The 17,085-nt window shown below is 38.9% G+C and overlaps 1 protein-coding gene across 1 annotated transcript in view; it reads right to left on the bottom strand.

Moving 5' to 3' along the window:
• LOC126007086 (lebercilin-like) overlaps positions 1-17,085 on the bottom strand; it is a 52,360-nt gene that overhangs the window by 31,468 nt on the left and 3,807 nt on the right. The window contains exons 2-4 of the mRNA XM_049772590.1: positions 16,237-16,763; positions 4,491-4,628; positions 2,722-2,818 (exon numbers count right to left, since the gene is read on the bottom strand). Coding sequence (XP_049628547.1) covers positions 2,722-2,818; positions 4,491-4,628; positions 16,237-16,763 — 762 coding nt within the window. The remainder of the gene's footprint in view (positions 1-2,721; positions 2,819-4,490; positions 4,629-16,236; positions 16,764-17,085) is intronic.

Below are 17,085 nucleotides of genomic sequence, written 5' to 3'. Positions count from 1 at the left end.
AAAACAAAACCTCAGTCATAGTTAGTAGAATGCTGTCTGATTCAGTCTCTTTTAAAAACAGTATGACAATTTCTCATAAAAAATAAGAATGGGACTTTCATATGACCCAGTGATTTCAATTCCCAGTATTTACCTGCCAAACACACCCACATCTTCACTTAGTCCAGGGGTAGCGAACACGCGACTCTTGAGCTGCATGCAGCTCCCGGCAAAATGAATGCGGCTCTTTGCCTCTTATCATTATTTTGTATACTGTGGCTCTTTGCCAAGTTTGGAGTTTGTTCTGCTGCTTCTGAGGAGGGACCTCTGAGGAGAGATGTCCGAGTGCGTAGTCCCGCCCCCAGGCTGCCGCATCCCATCTCCCATCCCTTGGAAACAACAGCACAGGCCAGCATGTTGGGTTACATCTTGTCGTAGTTCTTAGTGTGGAGGACGCACCACACCCTCACCATCACTGCAGAATTTTGATCCTCACTCAAAATGGCAAAATGCAATTTGTGTTTAATATATTATTGTGAAAAGTATATGCTTTTGTGTGAGTGTTTGTCTGTTTTGGCAGGTCACTGCATGGTGTGGCTCTCTGACTCTCACAGTTTAAAATTTTGGCTCAGGGGCCGGGCGGTGGCGCTAAAGGGGGCCGGGCGGTGGCGTTAAAGGTAAGGTGCCTGCCTTGCCTGCGCTAGCCTTGGATGGACCGCGGTTCGATCCCCCGGTGTCCCATATGGTCCCCCAAGCCAGGAGCAACTTCTGAGCACATAGCCAGGAGTAACCCCTGAGCGTTACCGGGTGTGGCCTAAAAACCAAAAAAAAAAAAAATTTTTTTTTTGGCTCTTTGTGTCGAACTTGTTCGCCACCCCTGACTTAGTCTTACATAGAACAACTCATGATATGAAAACAACCTAAATGTAAGTGTATACAGTGGCTATGGCATAGAAGCAAATGAACGCAGCTATGCATAAATATACATTCGTGAAACTCACTGGCATTTGGATGGAACTGTAGGGTACCATGAAAAGAAAAATAAGACTTAGGAAGACAAATATTCATTCATTTGTAATATGCAAAGACAAAAGGAGGGGAACAAATAGCATTGACTCATGACAAATGCTGGGCCTTGGATTTATAGTAAGGTGACAGAAGAGTGGTAGGATGTATTGGGCAGTTTGGTGGTGGTGTGGTACAGTATTTATGGACACCAAAACCATACATATGAGGCTGGTACAGCAGTAAGCATTTGTCAACCTGGGTTTGATTGGCATCACATATAGTTCTCTCTGAGTACTACCAAGAGTAATCCTTGAGTGCAGAGCCCAGGAATAGATCCTGATGTGGTCCCCAAACCAAAAAACAAAGAAACCCGTAAAAGTTAGAACTATTACAGCCATGTTACCTAAACTTAAATTTTTAAATAAAACAAGAGGCTGAGAAATAGTGATTAGCCTAGCATTTGCTCAATCTTGGGTCTATTCTGACAACTATAGGAACTGCTGGGTGCAGTCCTGGAAGTCTCCAGCACTTCAAGGGTACTCGAATATCCTCAGCACCACATCCCTGTACCTGAGCAGCACAGCAGCCCTATGCCTTTACACTAAAAGGCCAATACAGTTGGCCAAGAATGCAGGTGGAAGATCTCCCCAAATAAATAAATAAATAAATAATGGCACATATATTCCAAAGGAAAGTTATCTACAATACAAGTTTAGAGATTTCAATTAAAAGGTTGAAAGGGGGGGGTGCGGAGCAGTGTCACAAGCCATAAGGCATTGGTATCATTATGGACCATGATCCAATTTCTGTGAAGGCATGCTTATAAAAATAGTTACTAGTTGGGGCCAGAACAGTGGTGCAAGTGGCAAGTCATCTAGCCTTGCCCGGGTAGCCTAGAACAAACCATGGTTCAATTCCCAGGCGTCCTATATGGTTTCCCAAGCCAGGAGTGTTTCCTCAGCACATAGCCGCTGTAAGAAAATCAGGGACCTGTCCTGGGGGCTCGCCCAGCTACTCGGGAGGTTGAGCCAAAGGATCACTTGAGTCCAGGAGTTCTGGGCTGCAGTGCGCTATGCCGATCGGGTGTCCGCACTAATTTCACCATCAATATGGTAACCCCGGGAGCGGGGGATACCAGGTTGCCTAAGGCCAGGCGAACCGGCTCAGGTGGGAAATGGAGCACGTCAAAGCTCCCGTGCTGATCAGTAGTGGGATCGCGCCTGTGAATAGCCACTGCACTCCAGCCTGGGCAACATAGCGAGACCCTATCTCTAAAAAGAGAAGAAAAAAAAAAACAAAAAAAAAACAGGGGCCGAAGAGACAGCATGGAGGTAAGGCGTTTGACTTTCACGCAGAAGGTCATTGGTTCGAATCCCTGCATCCAATATGGTCCCCCAGCCAGGAGCCTACCAGGAGCAATTTTTGAGCATAGAGCCAGGAGTAACCCCTGAGTGCTGCCGGATCTGTCCAAAACCAAACCAAACCAAAACAAAACAACAACAACAAAAAACACAAATTATTTTTTCTTTTCTTTTTACTCTGAAGCACTATGATTTATGGTACTTCTAATAATAGAGTTTCATCATTGCAATGTTCGGCATCACATGCCTCCACAAGACTGTGTTATAGTATATTAATTTTTGTAAAACATTTCTTTTCCCCTAGTTTTTCTCCTAATTCAGAATTAATTTTATTAGTAAGTAGTAGACAATCATTTTCAATAATAGTTCTTACCATTTTTTCTTGATATGTATTCTCTTTTTTTCTTTATAGAAGAATTTGGTAGATGACTAAAATATGTATTTTTTATATCCGCCTCTCTCTCCTTTTCCTGAAAACAAATGTAATATAACTGCAAATTTAGAGTTTTAGTTAAAATAAACCCAACCATTCACCTTGTTAGTTGGAATTTTCCTTAGCATACTGAAATAGACCTGGTCCTGGATCTGCTTCTCTTTGTAACTTCCAAGCTATAGAAATATTACCTTAAGATACTTAAATTAGGACAGAGCAATGATTCTTCTCTGAAAAATGCAACATTACTGGCAGCCAGAAAAAGCAAAAGAAAAAACAATGTAGAATTCATTTTCTACCAAGTCCTCTAATAGAGCTAACAAGAGTTAAATGGTCTTTAAGAAAAGGAATTTAAGTACTGTATTTTTCGGCATATCAAACGACATTTTTGTTTGTTTGTTTTCTTTTCTTTTGTTTTTTGGGTCACACCTGGCAGCGCTCAGGGGTTACTCCTGGCTCTATGCTCAGAAATAGCCCCTGGCAGGCTCAGAGGACAATATGGGATGCCGGGATTCGAACCACTATCCTTCTGCATGAAAGAAAAGGGTCTTACCTCCATCCTATCTCTCAGGACCCATAAAATGACTTTTGAAACGAAAAAGTCAACCAAACGTCGGGGCGTTGTCTTATACACCGAGCATATCCCGAAAAACTTTTCGATATGCCCCTAACGAAAATCGTCTGGATATTGCCACAAAATGAGTTTTCCAACTCGATCCTGCACCAATCACTGCAAGGCTGCTTGGACCTCCTCTCTAACTTGGCCAATCCACGCAGGCTTTTGATGCATGCAAATTAGACAATGTTCTGTACCCGAATCTACACTGTAAAAAAGCCTGCTCAGATTGGCCAGAGCAGAGAGGAAGTCTAAAATTAGGGGGCCTAAGTCATAAGTCTCAAAAATAGGTGATGAATTGTCAATGAGTTAAAATGGCCACTTTTAGGGTGTTAGGTTGTTGGAGAAACTAAACAAAATGGAAATTCTTTGCAAATTCTAATGTCCAAACACTCAATTTTGCATAAAAATTTCAATCTATAACTCACCTTTAAGTATAATTAATACTCTCATTGTTTAGGAAAATCAATCAATATGATAAGGCACAGTTTTGAATATGGGGGGGGGGCATATTCAGTTCCCAGTACTCCGTGGTCACCTGAAAACTGCTAGAAGCTACCCTTGAGCACTGAGTTTGAAATTAGCCCCTAAGCACCAGTGGATATGACCTCAAAACAATAAACGAAGGAAAATATACCTTTAACAAAATTACACGATCTGAATACTTCCTTTTCATTGTTTTGTGTATAGGAGTCAGTCCGGGGTTATAGCCACAGAAATCTCAAGGTACCACAAACACTGCCAGGATCAATCCCAAATACCAAGTCTGAGCAACACTGGGAAGTTTTCCAAAATGCAGCACTAAAAAAGCTCAATTTTTTTCAGAATTTTACAGTTTATTGTAGCTATGCCATTTCTACTAGTATATTCATCACTTCATTTTTAATATACTTTATGCCGAATCTATTAAGTCTTTTAAAAGTATCATAGATACTATTTAAAACAGTATAAATTATGTATATAAAGTATCATAGATACTATGAGAATTTTTATCAATTATGCTGTGTCAGCTTACAAATATAGTTACTTTGAAATTATGTTTATTTAACACATATTAAAGGAAAATCAATGCAATTTATACTAGAATGCATACCTTTAATTTTTGCTGTAACTGTTGTAACTGTTTTCTAAGTATTTTGCTTTGTTTTTGCGCTTCAGCTGTCTTTTTCCTCTCAGCTATCAGTTGTATTTGAAAGCTTGATGTGTTTAATTGAAGATGTTTTTCCAGTTCCTACAATGTGTGCAAAACATATTAGAATTAAAAATGTAATTCAGTTAAACAGTGAACTTGGCATAAAAATGTTGTAGTGGACTAGGAAATGAATTTGCTAACAAATTGATGAGGTAGTTATTATTAATCTTTTTTTTTAATTTGGTTTTTGGGCCACACCCAGTGATGCTCAGGGGTTATTCCTGGCTATGCGCAGAAATCACTCCTGGCTTGGGGGACCATATGGGATGCCGGGGGATTGAACCGCAGTCCGTCCTTCCTAGGTCAGCTGTGTGCAAGGCAAAACCCTATCACTGTGCCACAACTTGGCCCCATTAATCTCCTGTTTTACATAATAATTTGTAAATAACTTATCAAACATTTGTCTGAAGCATCATAAACAGTTAGGTTGAAAGCAAGGACATCTAAAGACATGAAGAACGCTGGCTTTGGGAATCAATGATAAGGTAAATTGATACTAAAATAGCTAAAATTGTACATAGTTGCAATAAATTATTTTGTATCTAAATAAAAAAGCATGTGGTTTATAAATTGGATTTAGAAAATTTCATTTTGGGCCCGGAGAGATAGCACAGCGGCGTTTGCCTGGCAAGCAGCCCATCCAGGACCAAAGGTGGTTGGTTCGAATCCCGGTGTCCCATATGGTCCCCCGTGCCTGCCAGGAGCTATTTCTGAGCAGACAGCCAGGAGTAACCCCTGAGCAACGCTGGGTATGGCCCAAAAACCAAAAAAAAAAAAAAAATTTCATTTTAACATAATTAGTTGCCAAGATAACTCCTAACGTCTGGATGATAAAAATAATTTTTATATATTAAGTGTATACTGTAAGTAATGTTTAAAATAAATTTATAAAGAATAAAAACAAAAAGGTTATCACCATTGTAGAGGAGGCAGTGTTAGTGTTGGAAAATAATTGGATAGAGGGTATTCCATATTAGGTGTGTAAAGAACAACAGATGAGCCTTGAGAATCCAATCCAGATAACCTTTGGTTGTAAACATTCTGATGAGAATTTCAGAAATCCAGTTTTAGCCAGCTAATGAGGCATGCTTGGTCTATAGAATCCTCACCTTAGTTTCTTTTTCTTCTCATTAAGCATAAATACATACCAATTTATAGACCCCAAGCTGAATAATTGATAGTGATATAAGAGATAAGCAAGAATTTAACTCCATATATGCATAAATAACTGCAACACCACCACAATGATGGGACTCATGCCCAACTCCGATTAATTCATTCCTTTAAAAGTCTTGGGGAGAATGAGAGGAAAGGAGAGAGTAAGAGTGTGTGTGTGTATGTGTGTGTGTGGTGTGTGTGTGTGAAAGAGAGAGAAGAGAGAGACAGGGAGAGAGAGAGAGAGAGGGAGGGAGAGAGAGAGACAGAGAGAGAGACAGAGAGACAGAGAGACAGAGACAGAGAGAGAGATCTACCATAGAGCCAGGAGGGAGAGAACAGGAGGGAAAATGGAGACTTCAATGGTAGGAAATATGCACTAGTGAACTGGTAAAAAGATGGGTGTTAAACATTGTATGACTGAGAACCATGAAAAAAGTTGTGACTATGAATCCATATGATTCAATAAAAATGTTTATAAAATCATAAACAAAAAAACCCTTGCCTCAATGTCCAGTATGTGGGTCTCCCTTGATATTTTCCATATCAACATCTAATTATTTATCTAAAAAGTCTCTCTAGGAATGAGATGACAAGAGCGAACAGGAGATAGAGGGATGACAGCAGGCACAAGTGCAAGGTCAGTGCCCTGATCATCTTTCATCAGGGCGGCATTTTGTGCCAGGTCAGAGGGCCCACGATCATAGTGAGCCCTGAGTTAAACAAACTAACTGAGGTGAGAAGAGAGCACATGGGATGGTAGGATGAACACAGGCGTGGGTGCTAGAGAAAGATGATCCAGGAGCCTGATCAACTTTTTATCAGGGAGGTAACTTGTGCCAGGTCAGTATCCATGTGAAAAAGCTTAGCCACTCTGTTTCACACCATGGTTTGCTTTTGTTCTAGTCAATGAGCCCCAGCACACCACATAAAAAATCACCAAAGTGCAAATGTCACAATGGAAAAGTAATGTAGAATACTGCTACGCTTAGGGAATGAAGATGATAGTTCTTTTTTTTTTTTAAGATGATAATTCAAAAGATCCAGTGAATATCACTCACCAATATAGCTTCTATGATAAGGACTTTAGAGAATAAATTCTGATAATGTTCAAATAACTCAAAGAAACCATGGAATGGACAGTAAGAATCAAGAGAATATGCGACTATAAATGAGAAAATTTCAAACAGAAGTTCTCAAGAGGTGCTAATGAAAAAACATGAGCTGGAAAATGAGCTGCATAACACCCCCATAGAACAAAAGAAGTTTGAAAAGAGCCTTAAAATAAATGAATAAAATATGGAAAAATACTTAAAATAAGTAAACAGACAACAGTGGACTCAGGAAAAAATTTAACAGAATTTAACAGAATTTTCAGACCACAAAGCCATTTACAACAAGACCATAGCAAACATCATACGCAGTACAGAAAACCTAAAAGCCTCTCTTTTAAGATCCAGACAAGACAAGCTTGCCCCCTCTCGCTCTATTCAGTATGATAGTGCCATATCAATTAGGTGTGAACAGGATATCAAGGGAATCCAGAGAGAAAAGGAAGATTCGAGCTCTCACTGTTTGCACAATGATGATACTAACGATCATTAGATGACATTATACTATATTTTGAAAACCCTAAAGACTCTACCAAAATATAGTCAAGTGTCAGGCTATAAAATTAATATGCAAAAATTAACATGCAAAAGTACTGTCATTAAAATTAATATTAAAAATTAATATGCAATATCTGTCTTTTCTATATAAAATAATGAGAGGGGAGAAAGGAATATTTTAAAAATCATTTAAAATGTGTCTCAGAAAATCAAGTTCCTTGGGGTCAACTTAATTAGAAGATTAAAGACATATACAAAGAAACTGCAAAACATTGTTTCTGGAAAGAAAGAGAACACTAGAAAATGAAAACACATACCCTATTATTGGATTGAGAGAATTAACATCATTAAAATCGCCATAGTTTCCAGTGTTATACAGATTTAATGCAATTCCTGTAAGGATTTCCATGGCATATTTCAAAGTAGTATATTTCAAAACTCTCTTGAAATTCATTAGAACAATAAATGTCTATGAATAGATAGAGCAATCTTTGGGGAAAATAAGATGGGAGACATCACTTTCCCCAGCATCAAACTGTACTATAAAGCAGTAGTCATGGAAACAGCACGGTACTGGAAAAAGACAGAACCTCAGGTCAGTGGAACAGACTTGAATATCCCAAAGTTGAATATCCCAATTTGAATATCCAGGGACTGACATGCAGGTATACATAAATCAATTAATCTTTCATAAAGATTAATTTATTATTAATTTATTCGTGAATAATTAATTCATAAATTAATTTCATAAAGGCAAAAAATACAAAGTAGAGCCACACATTATGTTAGGAAATCAGGTCCACTACATCCAAAAGAACTCAGACCTTTATTAAATGCAGTGCACAGGGTTGAAATCACAATGAATTTAAGAGCTTCATACCATACCTGATACTATAACGGTGCATAGACAAAGATGTAGGCAGAATACTCCATTACATTGACGCTAAAGGCATCTTCAAGGAAGAAACACCACTGCCTAAGCAAATGGGAGCAACATGCTACTACATTAAACTGAAAAGCTTCTCCACCTCACATCCAACCCCATTCAAAAATAGGAAGAAATGGACAGACATTTCCATCAAGAAGAAATAAACAGGGTCAAAATGTTCAGGAAAAATGCTCCACATTACTAATCATCAGAAAAATGTAAATCAAAGCAAGAATGAGATAAAATCTCATGTAACAGAGATTAGCATAATCACAAAGAACAACCAGTGCTGGTGTGCATATGGAGAGAAAGGGACACTCAGTAGCTGCTAGTTAGAAATTTAGGCGGGTCCAGCCCTTTGGAAAACAATAGTGTTATTCCTCATATAACTAGAAATTGAGACTCCATAAAAGCCAGAAATACCACTGCTCAGGATATCCCCTAGGAACAGAGACACAGAGAGATAGAGAAGTAAACTATCTGCCCCCCGGCCGGAAGGGGGCTAGGAGGGAAACTAGGGACATTGTTTGTGGGGAATGGGCATGGGCACTAATAAAGGTACATTGTACCTTGTATGACTGAAACTGGATTATGAACACCTTTGTAACCATCAAAAAGAAAAAAACAAAACATTTAAGAGCGCACTTGCCAGGAAGGCCGTCTCTCTGTTTTTCTGGTATGTTAGGGTCGCTAGTCAGACAGTGGGCCACAGATCTCCTGGGCTGAGCACTTGGTCCAGGAGACTGGGACCCCCCACTCCAGGCGGGTCTTCATGGCCGGCCGTGGCAACTCGGGCCCTGGGGGGGGCAGGTGGAGGAGGGAAACCCCTACCTTATGTATATTCGACCCCCTGTTTTGTTTGCTAGTAATACTATTTTTCAAAACCACGCGACAAATGCGCCCGCGCGACAAATGTACTTTTTAAGCATTATCAAAAAACGTTCCTGATACTAGACTGTTCCTAGGAATAGAATCAGGATGCCCAAGATTCTGATAAAACACTCAAATTGACCTTTATTGTCTAGTCTTTTATGTATTGCCTCTCCCCTCACCCCACTGTCTCTCCTACCTCCTCATACCCAAACGCTGAACCATTATCTTCCCCTTATTCAACCCTCCTTATCCTCAGTTCCTGATTGGGTAGACACCAAGACTGACCTTCTGCTCCAACACACCATCCAGCTCCTCATTGAATGACACTGTCTCGGTCCTCAGCTCAAGCCTATACAAACAACTACAACTAACACGCCTATTGACCCATGCTTGGTGGCCCCTCATGCCCCCATCAAACTATAGACTGTTGCATGATACCGGAATCAGCTTCAGCATAACCCCTAGTTCAAGGACAATATAGGGTTCTGTAATGCCGCAAAACATGTCTCAAACTCAACTATCACCTGTTGTCTTCAAATACCCTTGTTTTCTTTCTTTTTTTTCTTTTTAAAACATAAAAGGGTCACATGCATCTCTTTTGTATATCTTAGATGTATTCCCTTACATCTATAACTCTTTTCAAATATCCTCATATAGTGACAATTTTGCCCACTAGATTAGTTATTTGTTTGATTTTCCCCCTGTGAGATCTGTTTTAGAAGCAATACTGGTAGAAGAGTAACTCTGTATAGATTTCACGTTTATACCAAGTAACGGGAAATGTTTGACTTTATTCGTTGGCCCCAGATGCACCAACAATATTTTGTGGCATTGCTTCTTTTTTGCATAGGCACATTAAAATGGGAAAATAATACATATGCAAATAAGTTTTTATCTAATAGAGATGGGAACACAAATTTGGTAATGTAATTAGGCCTTTTACCCTGAACATTGGCATAATGATTTGGCTCAGGTCTCAGAAGAATGGGCATTGCCCACACACACCTGAACTATGGATACAACCACAATTGTCTTTAACATTCCCAGGATCCAAGCCTCTTCCAGAGAAGACCTACCATTGCTTTGGCATTGACTTACTCCAAAGAGTACTCCCAACACCAAGGCGACTCAGCAACAGTCTGCATGCAGGGCAGATAGCTCTGCATTTAATGATATGCTGAAACTAGAGGATGCTCCACATCAGCCTGACATCGACGAAAGAAATGCACAGAATCTTTAAATATAAAAGTCTGATACCAACTATAGTTAAAGTGTGCAAAAGTTTCACCGGGACCTTGAGAATGACTGGAGTTGGATAGACTGGTATGCCTGGAACCCAGAGTCTGTCTTATGCCAATAAACGTCTGGGGTGAGGCCTTTCTGTAATCAGATCAAGGACTTTTTTTCCATTTTCTCCATTTTGATGGGCCTATGCAAACATTGGCGATTGCCACTATCACACCTTTACTATATTTTTTTTCACTCTTATCCTTTAAGGAAAAAAAAAATACAACTTACTGAACTTAAAAACAAATCACTGTAGTAGAATGCCTGTCTCGAATACAGGTAGGGGATGGGAAGGGGGGAGGAGGTAATGTTGCACTGGTGAAGGGGGGTGTTCTGGTCATGACTGTAACCCAAATATGATCATGTTACTTAAATAAAAAATATATTTAATTTAAAAAAAGCATTTAATTAATAAAAAGTTTCTCTACTATTATCTACACTAATTTGTCCTTGGTTTCTTTCTCTGACTAAGAGCGTGATCCTTCAGGTGGACATTTTCATCTCTTTCTCTAAGTCCCATAAATCAATGGAGATAGTGGGAGACAGGTGTGAATTTCCAGGGTGAGCAGATCAAGTGTACCTCTTTCGAAGGTCCCTCAGTGCCACCTTGTGGTATTAACAGGAAATGCTGCACGTTGAACAGGAAGTCACTCTTATCCTTTCCCAGAGATAGACAGAAACTCAACTAGTTCTTTATTCCCTTAGCTCTGTGGCTTTCACAGAGAATAACTGGGGCTGAAGCAATGGCGCAGCAGTAGGGCATTTGCCTTGCACGTGGCTGACCCAGGATGGACCACACGGTTCTATCCCCCGGCGTCCCTCATGGTCCCCCAAGTCAGGAGCAATTTCTGAGTGCATAGTCAGGTGTGTGAATATCAACAGGTGTGCCCCCCCCAAGAATTAATAGTATTATTCTTATGATATACAAATTATATTCTCTACTATCATCTTCAACATTCACTTCACAATCACTACTAATAATCTGAAATGCTTTTAAGTCTTTCACACTAAATAAATATCAGGATGTCTTTCAATGTTCTATATTCTAATACAATTTTGTTGTTGTTTTGGCTTTTTGGGCCCCACCTAGAGATGCGCAGTAGGGTTATGACTTGCTCTGCATTCAGAAATTACTCCTGGCATGGTTCAGGTGACAATATGGGAGAACAGCTCAATCTGGGTGGGCCACAAACAAGGTAAGCACTTTGCTAACTGTACTATCTCTCTGGTACTCTTTCTGGAATTCTAATATAGTTTTTTCCAGAATAGTATTGTTTCTGGATATAATTTTTACTAAATTCTATTAACCAAAATAAAGACATTTCCAATTTTTCTATGTTGATATAATTTCACTCTTATTTTTTTATTGCATCATGGGGTTAAGTAGAAAATAAAGTTTCTAAGTTAACAGATATTTGTACAATTTAAGATTTTGTAAAGCACTGCTGAATAATGTAATGATTTATATTGTCTTACTAAAGTTTAAACGTCTTTACTGGATTCTTAAAATAACAGTATATGGAGGCTGGAGAGATAGCACAGCACTAGGGTGTTTGTTTGCCTTACACGTGACCATGAGATTTCTGCCAGGAGTGATTCAATGAATGCCCTACTTTTGTTTTCCTGTCATTCAGTGGCAATTCAATTTGCTATTCTTGTAAGTTTTATTGGAAAGGTAATATGAAATACATTTGTTATATGTATATGTTATATGTTATATATACATATATATATGTTATATACATATGTTATATGTATATATTATTACATGTATATATATATTATGTATATATATATATATATATATATTACAAGGGGAAAGGATAAAGGATAGAAGAGAACCGGGGGATAAAAGGAGGAGACATTTGTGCTGGGATATTTGTGCTGGAGCAATGTTGGAATAGTGTATATCTGAAATAACTATCATGAACAGCTGTGTAAATCATGTTGTCTTAAGAAAAATAATCACTGGGGCCAGAGCAATAGCTTAGTGATAGGGTGTTTCCCTTGCACATGGCTCACAAGGGACCAAACTTGGTTCAATCCCTGGCATTCCATATGGTCCCCCAAGCTGCCGGGAGTGATTTCTGAGCATAGAGCTAGGATAACACCTTAGCGCTGCCAGTATGTCCCCCTCCACAAACACACACACACACACACACACACAGACACACACACACACACAGAAACACACACACACAGGAAAGAAAAAAATCACTATTGGAAGAGTACACTAGAAAAATTTAAAAAATTCCATGTTTCTGGAATGAAAGAATTCATGTCAAAGGGATCATTCAACTCAAAGCATTATATAGATGCGATTCAATCTCTGTGAAAATGCTCATGAAATTCTTCAAGCACTTAGAACTAATGCTCCAAAATCTGTATGGAAGCATACATACACATTCCAAAATAGCCAAAGCAATTTAAGAAAAAATAGCTTTATTTTAAAGGTGGCAGCATTACAGTTCCTGGATTTATGTTATACTCTAAACTATAAAAAAGTATGTGGTATTAAAATAAAGGCAGGCACTAAGAACACAGAGATAAATCCTTAGATATAGAAAAATTATCTGATTATGCTAGTCTCATGCATTGAAGTAAGGAAAGACCTCTTCAACAAAAGGTACTAGTAGTATAAAAATGCACAAAAAGGGGAGAATCTTTTATGTATCTCACAAATGGATTTGACCATGACCCATCATATACACCAAAGAAAACATACGCAGTACTCTCTAGGACATGGTCGTCAGAGGTTTCCTCACTGATTTTATTTCATTGGCAAAAAGAACATACTAGAAAATAAAACATGAGACTTTATCAAAACTGCATTTGTATAACAACAGAAACTCACGCTAAATAACGTCTTTCCTTGCTGAGCACAACCATGGCTCATGGTCCCAAGAAGCAACTGAAGTGTGTAACAGCTCCAAAGCATTTAGATACTTGATAAACTGACCAGGAGTGTTTGTTCCTCATCTATCCACCGGCCCCCACAAACTGAGAAAATGTCTTCCACTCATCATTTTCCTAAGGAAGAGGTTTAAGTATGCGCTAAAACGGGTTGAGGTGAAGATCTGCATGCAGCAGTTCATTAAGATTGATGGCAAGTTCTGCAGTATTATAACCTACCCTCAGGTTTTATGGATGTCCTTAATATTGATAATACTGGGGAGAATTTCACTGATCTATGGCACTAAAGAACACTTTACTGTTCATCATATTACTCCTGAGGAGACTAAGTACAAGTTGTGCTGAGCGATAGCAGAGCAGTAAGGTGTTTGCCTTGCACACTGCCAGTCTAGGGCAGATCTGGGTTTGATCCCTGGCGTCCCATAAGATCGATCTGGTCCCCGAGCCAGGAGCTATTTCTGAATGCATAGCCAGGACTTAACCCTGAGCATCACAGGATCTGGCCCCAAAACAAATAAGTAAAAAGACACGTTAATTTGAGAAAATATTTGCATAATATCATGTTATATCATCAAATAAAAGGCTAATATTCATGATACAGAAAGCACTCAAAAATGAGCAGAAACCCCTATCCAAAATGGAAAACATGAAAGATAAACTTTTCTGAAGAAGAAATAAAATCAGTAGGAACATGGAAGAGCTTATCATCCTTATTATTAAAGAAATGCAAATTAAAACAAAATAGATACAAGAGAGATAGTAAAGGCATTTGCCTTGATATGGCTGGTTCAGGTTCAATCCCCAGTATCCCATATAGTTCACCGAACACTGTCAGAGGTAATCCCTGACTGCAGAGCCAGAAGTAATCTTTGAACAGTGTGGCCCAACCTAGATTCTACCCCAGGGACCACAAGATCTCACCAGCACTGGCAGGTGTGACATTGCAGGTCCACCAGCACTGCTAGAGTGACTCTAGTATTGAACCACAGCCAGGTTAGCTATATATCACTAGGGTTCCCCAAGCACTGCATTAATAAGTTGCCTAATCAACAGTACAGAATTTATACTTGAGTTTTTTCTTAAGAGAGAACCCTCACAATGTGCATTGATGGGCCAGAGAGATCGCATGGAGTTAAGGCATTTGCCTTGCATGCAGAAGGACAGTGGTTCAAATCCCGTCATCCCATATGGTCCCCTGAGCCTGCCAGGATTGATTTCTGAGCATAGAGCCAGGAGTAACTCCTGAGTGCTGCCAGGTGTGAGCCCAAAACAAAAAACAAAAACAAAAAACCCACAATGTGCAATGATATTGTGCCTTGTGTAATTAAAGTACAATTAATTGAGAAAAAAAACTCTCATTCACTGCTGGTAGGAGTCCAGCCTTTATGGAAAACAATATAAAGATTCCTCAAAGAAACTGGAAATTGAGCTCCCATATGATCCAGCTATACCACTCCTAGGAATATACCCTCGGAACACAAAAATACAATACAAAAGTGTCTTGCAAGCCTATATTCATTACAGCATTATTTACAATAGCCAGAATCTGGAAACAACCTAGATGTTGGACAACAGATGGGTGGCTAAAAAAACTGGTACATATATACACAATGGAATACTATGCAGCTGTCAGGAAAAATGAGGTCATGAAATTTTCCTATACATGGATGGACATAAAAACAATTATACTCAGTGAAATAAGGCAGGGGGAGAGAGATAGTCACAGAATAGTCTTACTCATTTGTAAGATTTAAGAAAAATAAAAGACATTAATGCACTAATACCCAGAGCCAATAGACGTAAGAGCTGGGAGGACGAACCCACAGTATGAAGTTTACCACAAAGAGTGGTGAGTTCATTCAGAGAAACAATTACACGGACAACTATCATGACAATGGTAGTGAGTGAGAGAAATAAAATGCCTGTTTCAAATACAGACAGGTATGAAGAAGGAGGGATATACTGGGAATATTGCATTGGTGAAGGAGGATGTTGTTATTACTGAAACCAACTACAAACATGTTTGTAATCATGGTAATTAAATAAAGATATTATTTTAAGAAATACTATTAATTAATTAATTTGGGGGAGTGGAATTACATTGTCCTAAAGAAACCATGCAAAAAGTGCAAAGAAATAAAGGATTGCTCATATGGCATTTCTTACACAATGGCTAAAATATGTCACTTTTGTATATAAGTTAATACAGTATCATTTTCTTTTTCTTTTTTTGTTTTGGTTTTTGGGCCACACCCGTTTGATGCTCAGGGATTACACCTGGCTATGTGCTCAGAAGTCACTCCTGGCTTGGGGGGACCATATGGGATGCCGGGGGATCGAACCGCAGTCCGTCCTACGTTAGCGCTTGCAAGGCAGACACCTTACCTCTAGCGCCACCTTCCCGGCCCCAGTATCATTTTCAACCTTAGAAAAGAATTTAGATAATTTCTGCAAATGGCAAAGATCCATGGAGTTAAACATGTACACTCACATGTGGTCCTTGTATGTAGTATTTCTTTTATTTTATTCATAAATAATCTTAACTTACTCCTAATCTCTTCACACAAAAATACATTCAAAAGTTCATTTCCAAAGAACTACAACAAGAAGTCTTTTTTTTTTTTTTTTTTTGGTTTTTGGGTCACACCCGGCGATGCTCAGGAGTTACTCCTGGTTGTCTGCTCAGAAATAGCTCCTGGCAGGAAAGGGGGACCATATGGGACACCGGGATTCGAACCAACCACCTTAGGTCCTGGATCGGCTGCTTGCAAGACAAACGCCGCTGGGCTATCTCTCCGGGCCCACAACAAGAAGTCTTAACAGAATACTCTACTAATAAAAACTATGTAAAATGCACAATCAGAAGTTATAGAAATTTTACCTTGATCTTGTTCGCAGTGTTATCTAATTTTAACTCAGCTGAAACTAGTTTCTTTGCCAAATCATTTCGTTCCAGTAAATGCTTAGCTTCAGATATTTTTTTCAGCTTTTGTAAGGAATGTTTTGTCCTAAGTAATTCACCCTCTGTATCTTTCATTCTTTTCTCAGTTGCAAGTTCTTTTTCTTGAGTTTTTCTTAAGCATTCTTTAAGTGCTGTAATCTCATTGTTATGACGAGCAATAAGTTGTGAGGCTTCATTTTCTGTATCTTCAAACTTATTCAGTGCTTTCTCATGCTTGTATTGAAGCCTTTTCAAAACCTTATTTTCTTGGATCAGTTCATCTAACTTGACATAGAGTTCAGTTACATTATTCTGCCATTCATCGATTGTTAGCGGTCTTGCAGTAAGAATCCTTTTTGTAACAACACTATCTTTCTGAAGTGGTATCTTAGGGAGACTCTGGGAATTAAATCCCTCATGGAATCTCTTTCTGTTGGGTACATCGTTGGGTTTTGGTTTCCCAAGGGCTAAAAATAATAGTAATAACAAAATGAAAGTTGAACCTTGGTACTGGAACACCATATACCTATTGTTAATAGCACAGAAGATCTGAGTGCTTAAATAAAAAATGAAAACAATAAAACGTTATATACCAAAAATGGTATTATATATTGAACCTAACAAATAGACTGAAAATAAAATTAAAATTTGTTGAGGGGCCAGCGAGATACTACAATGGGTAAGGAAGGATCTTGCTTTGCACATGGCCACCCTGGGCTTGACTCCCAGTATCTTATTTGGTTCCCCAAGCACCAAAAGTATTGTCTGAGAGTATTACCAGTTTTGGCT

The sequence above is a fragment of the Suncus etruscus genome, chromosome 4 (assembly GCF_024139225.1).
Source record: "Suncus etruscus isolate mSunEtr1 chromosome 4, mSunEtr1.pri.cur, whole genome shotgun sequence".
Taxonomy (NCBI): Eukaryota; Metazoa; Chordata; class Mammalia; order Eulipotyphla; family Soricidae; genus Suncus; species Suncus etruscus.
This window is presented reverse-complemented; position numbering and strand designations above follow the sequence as displayed.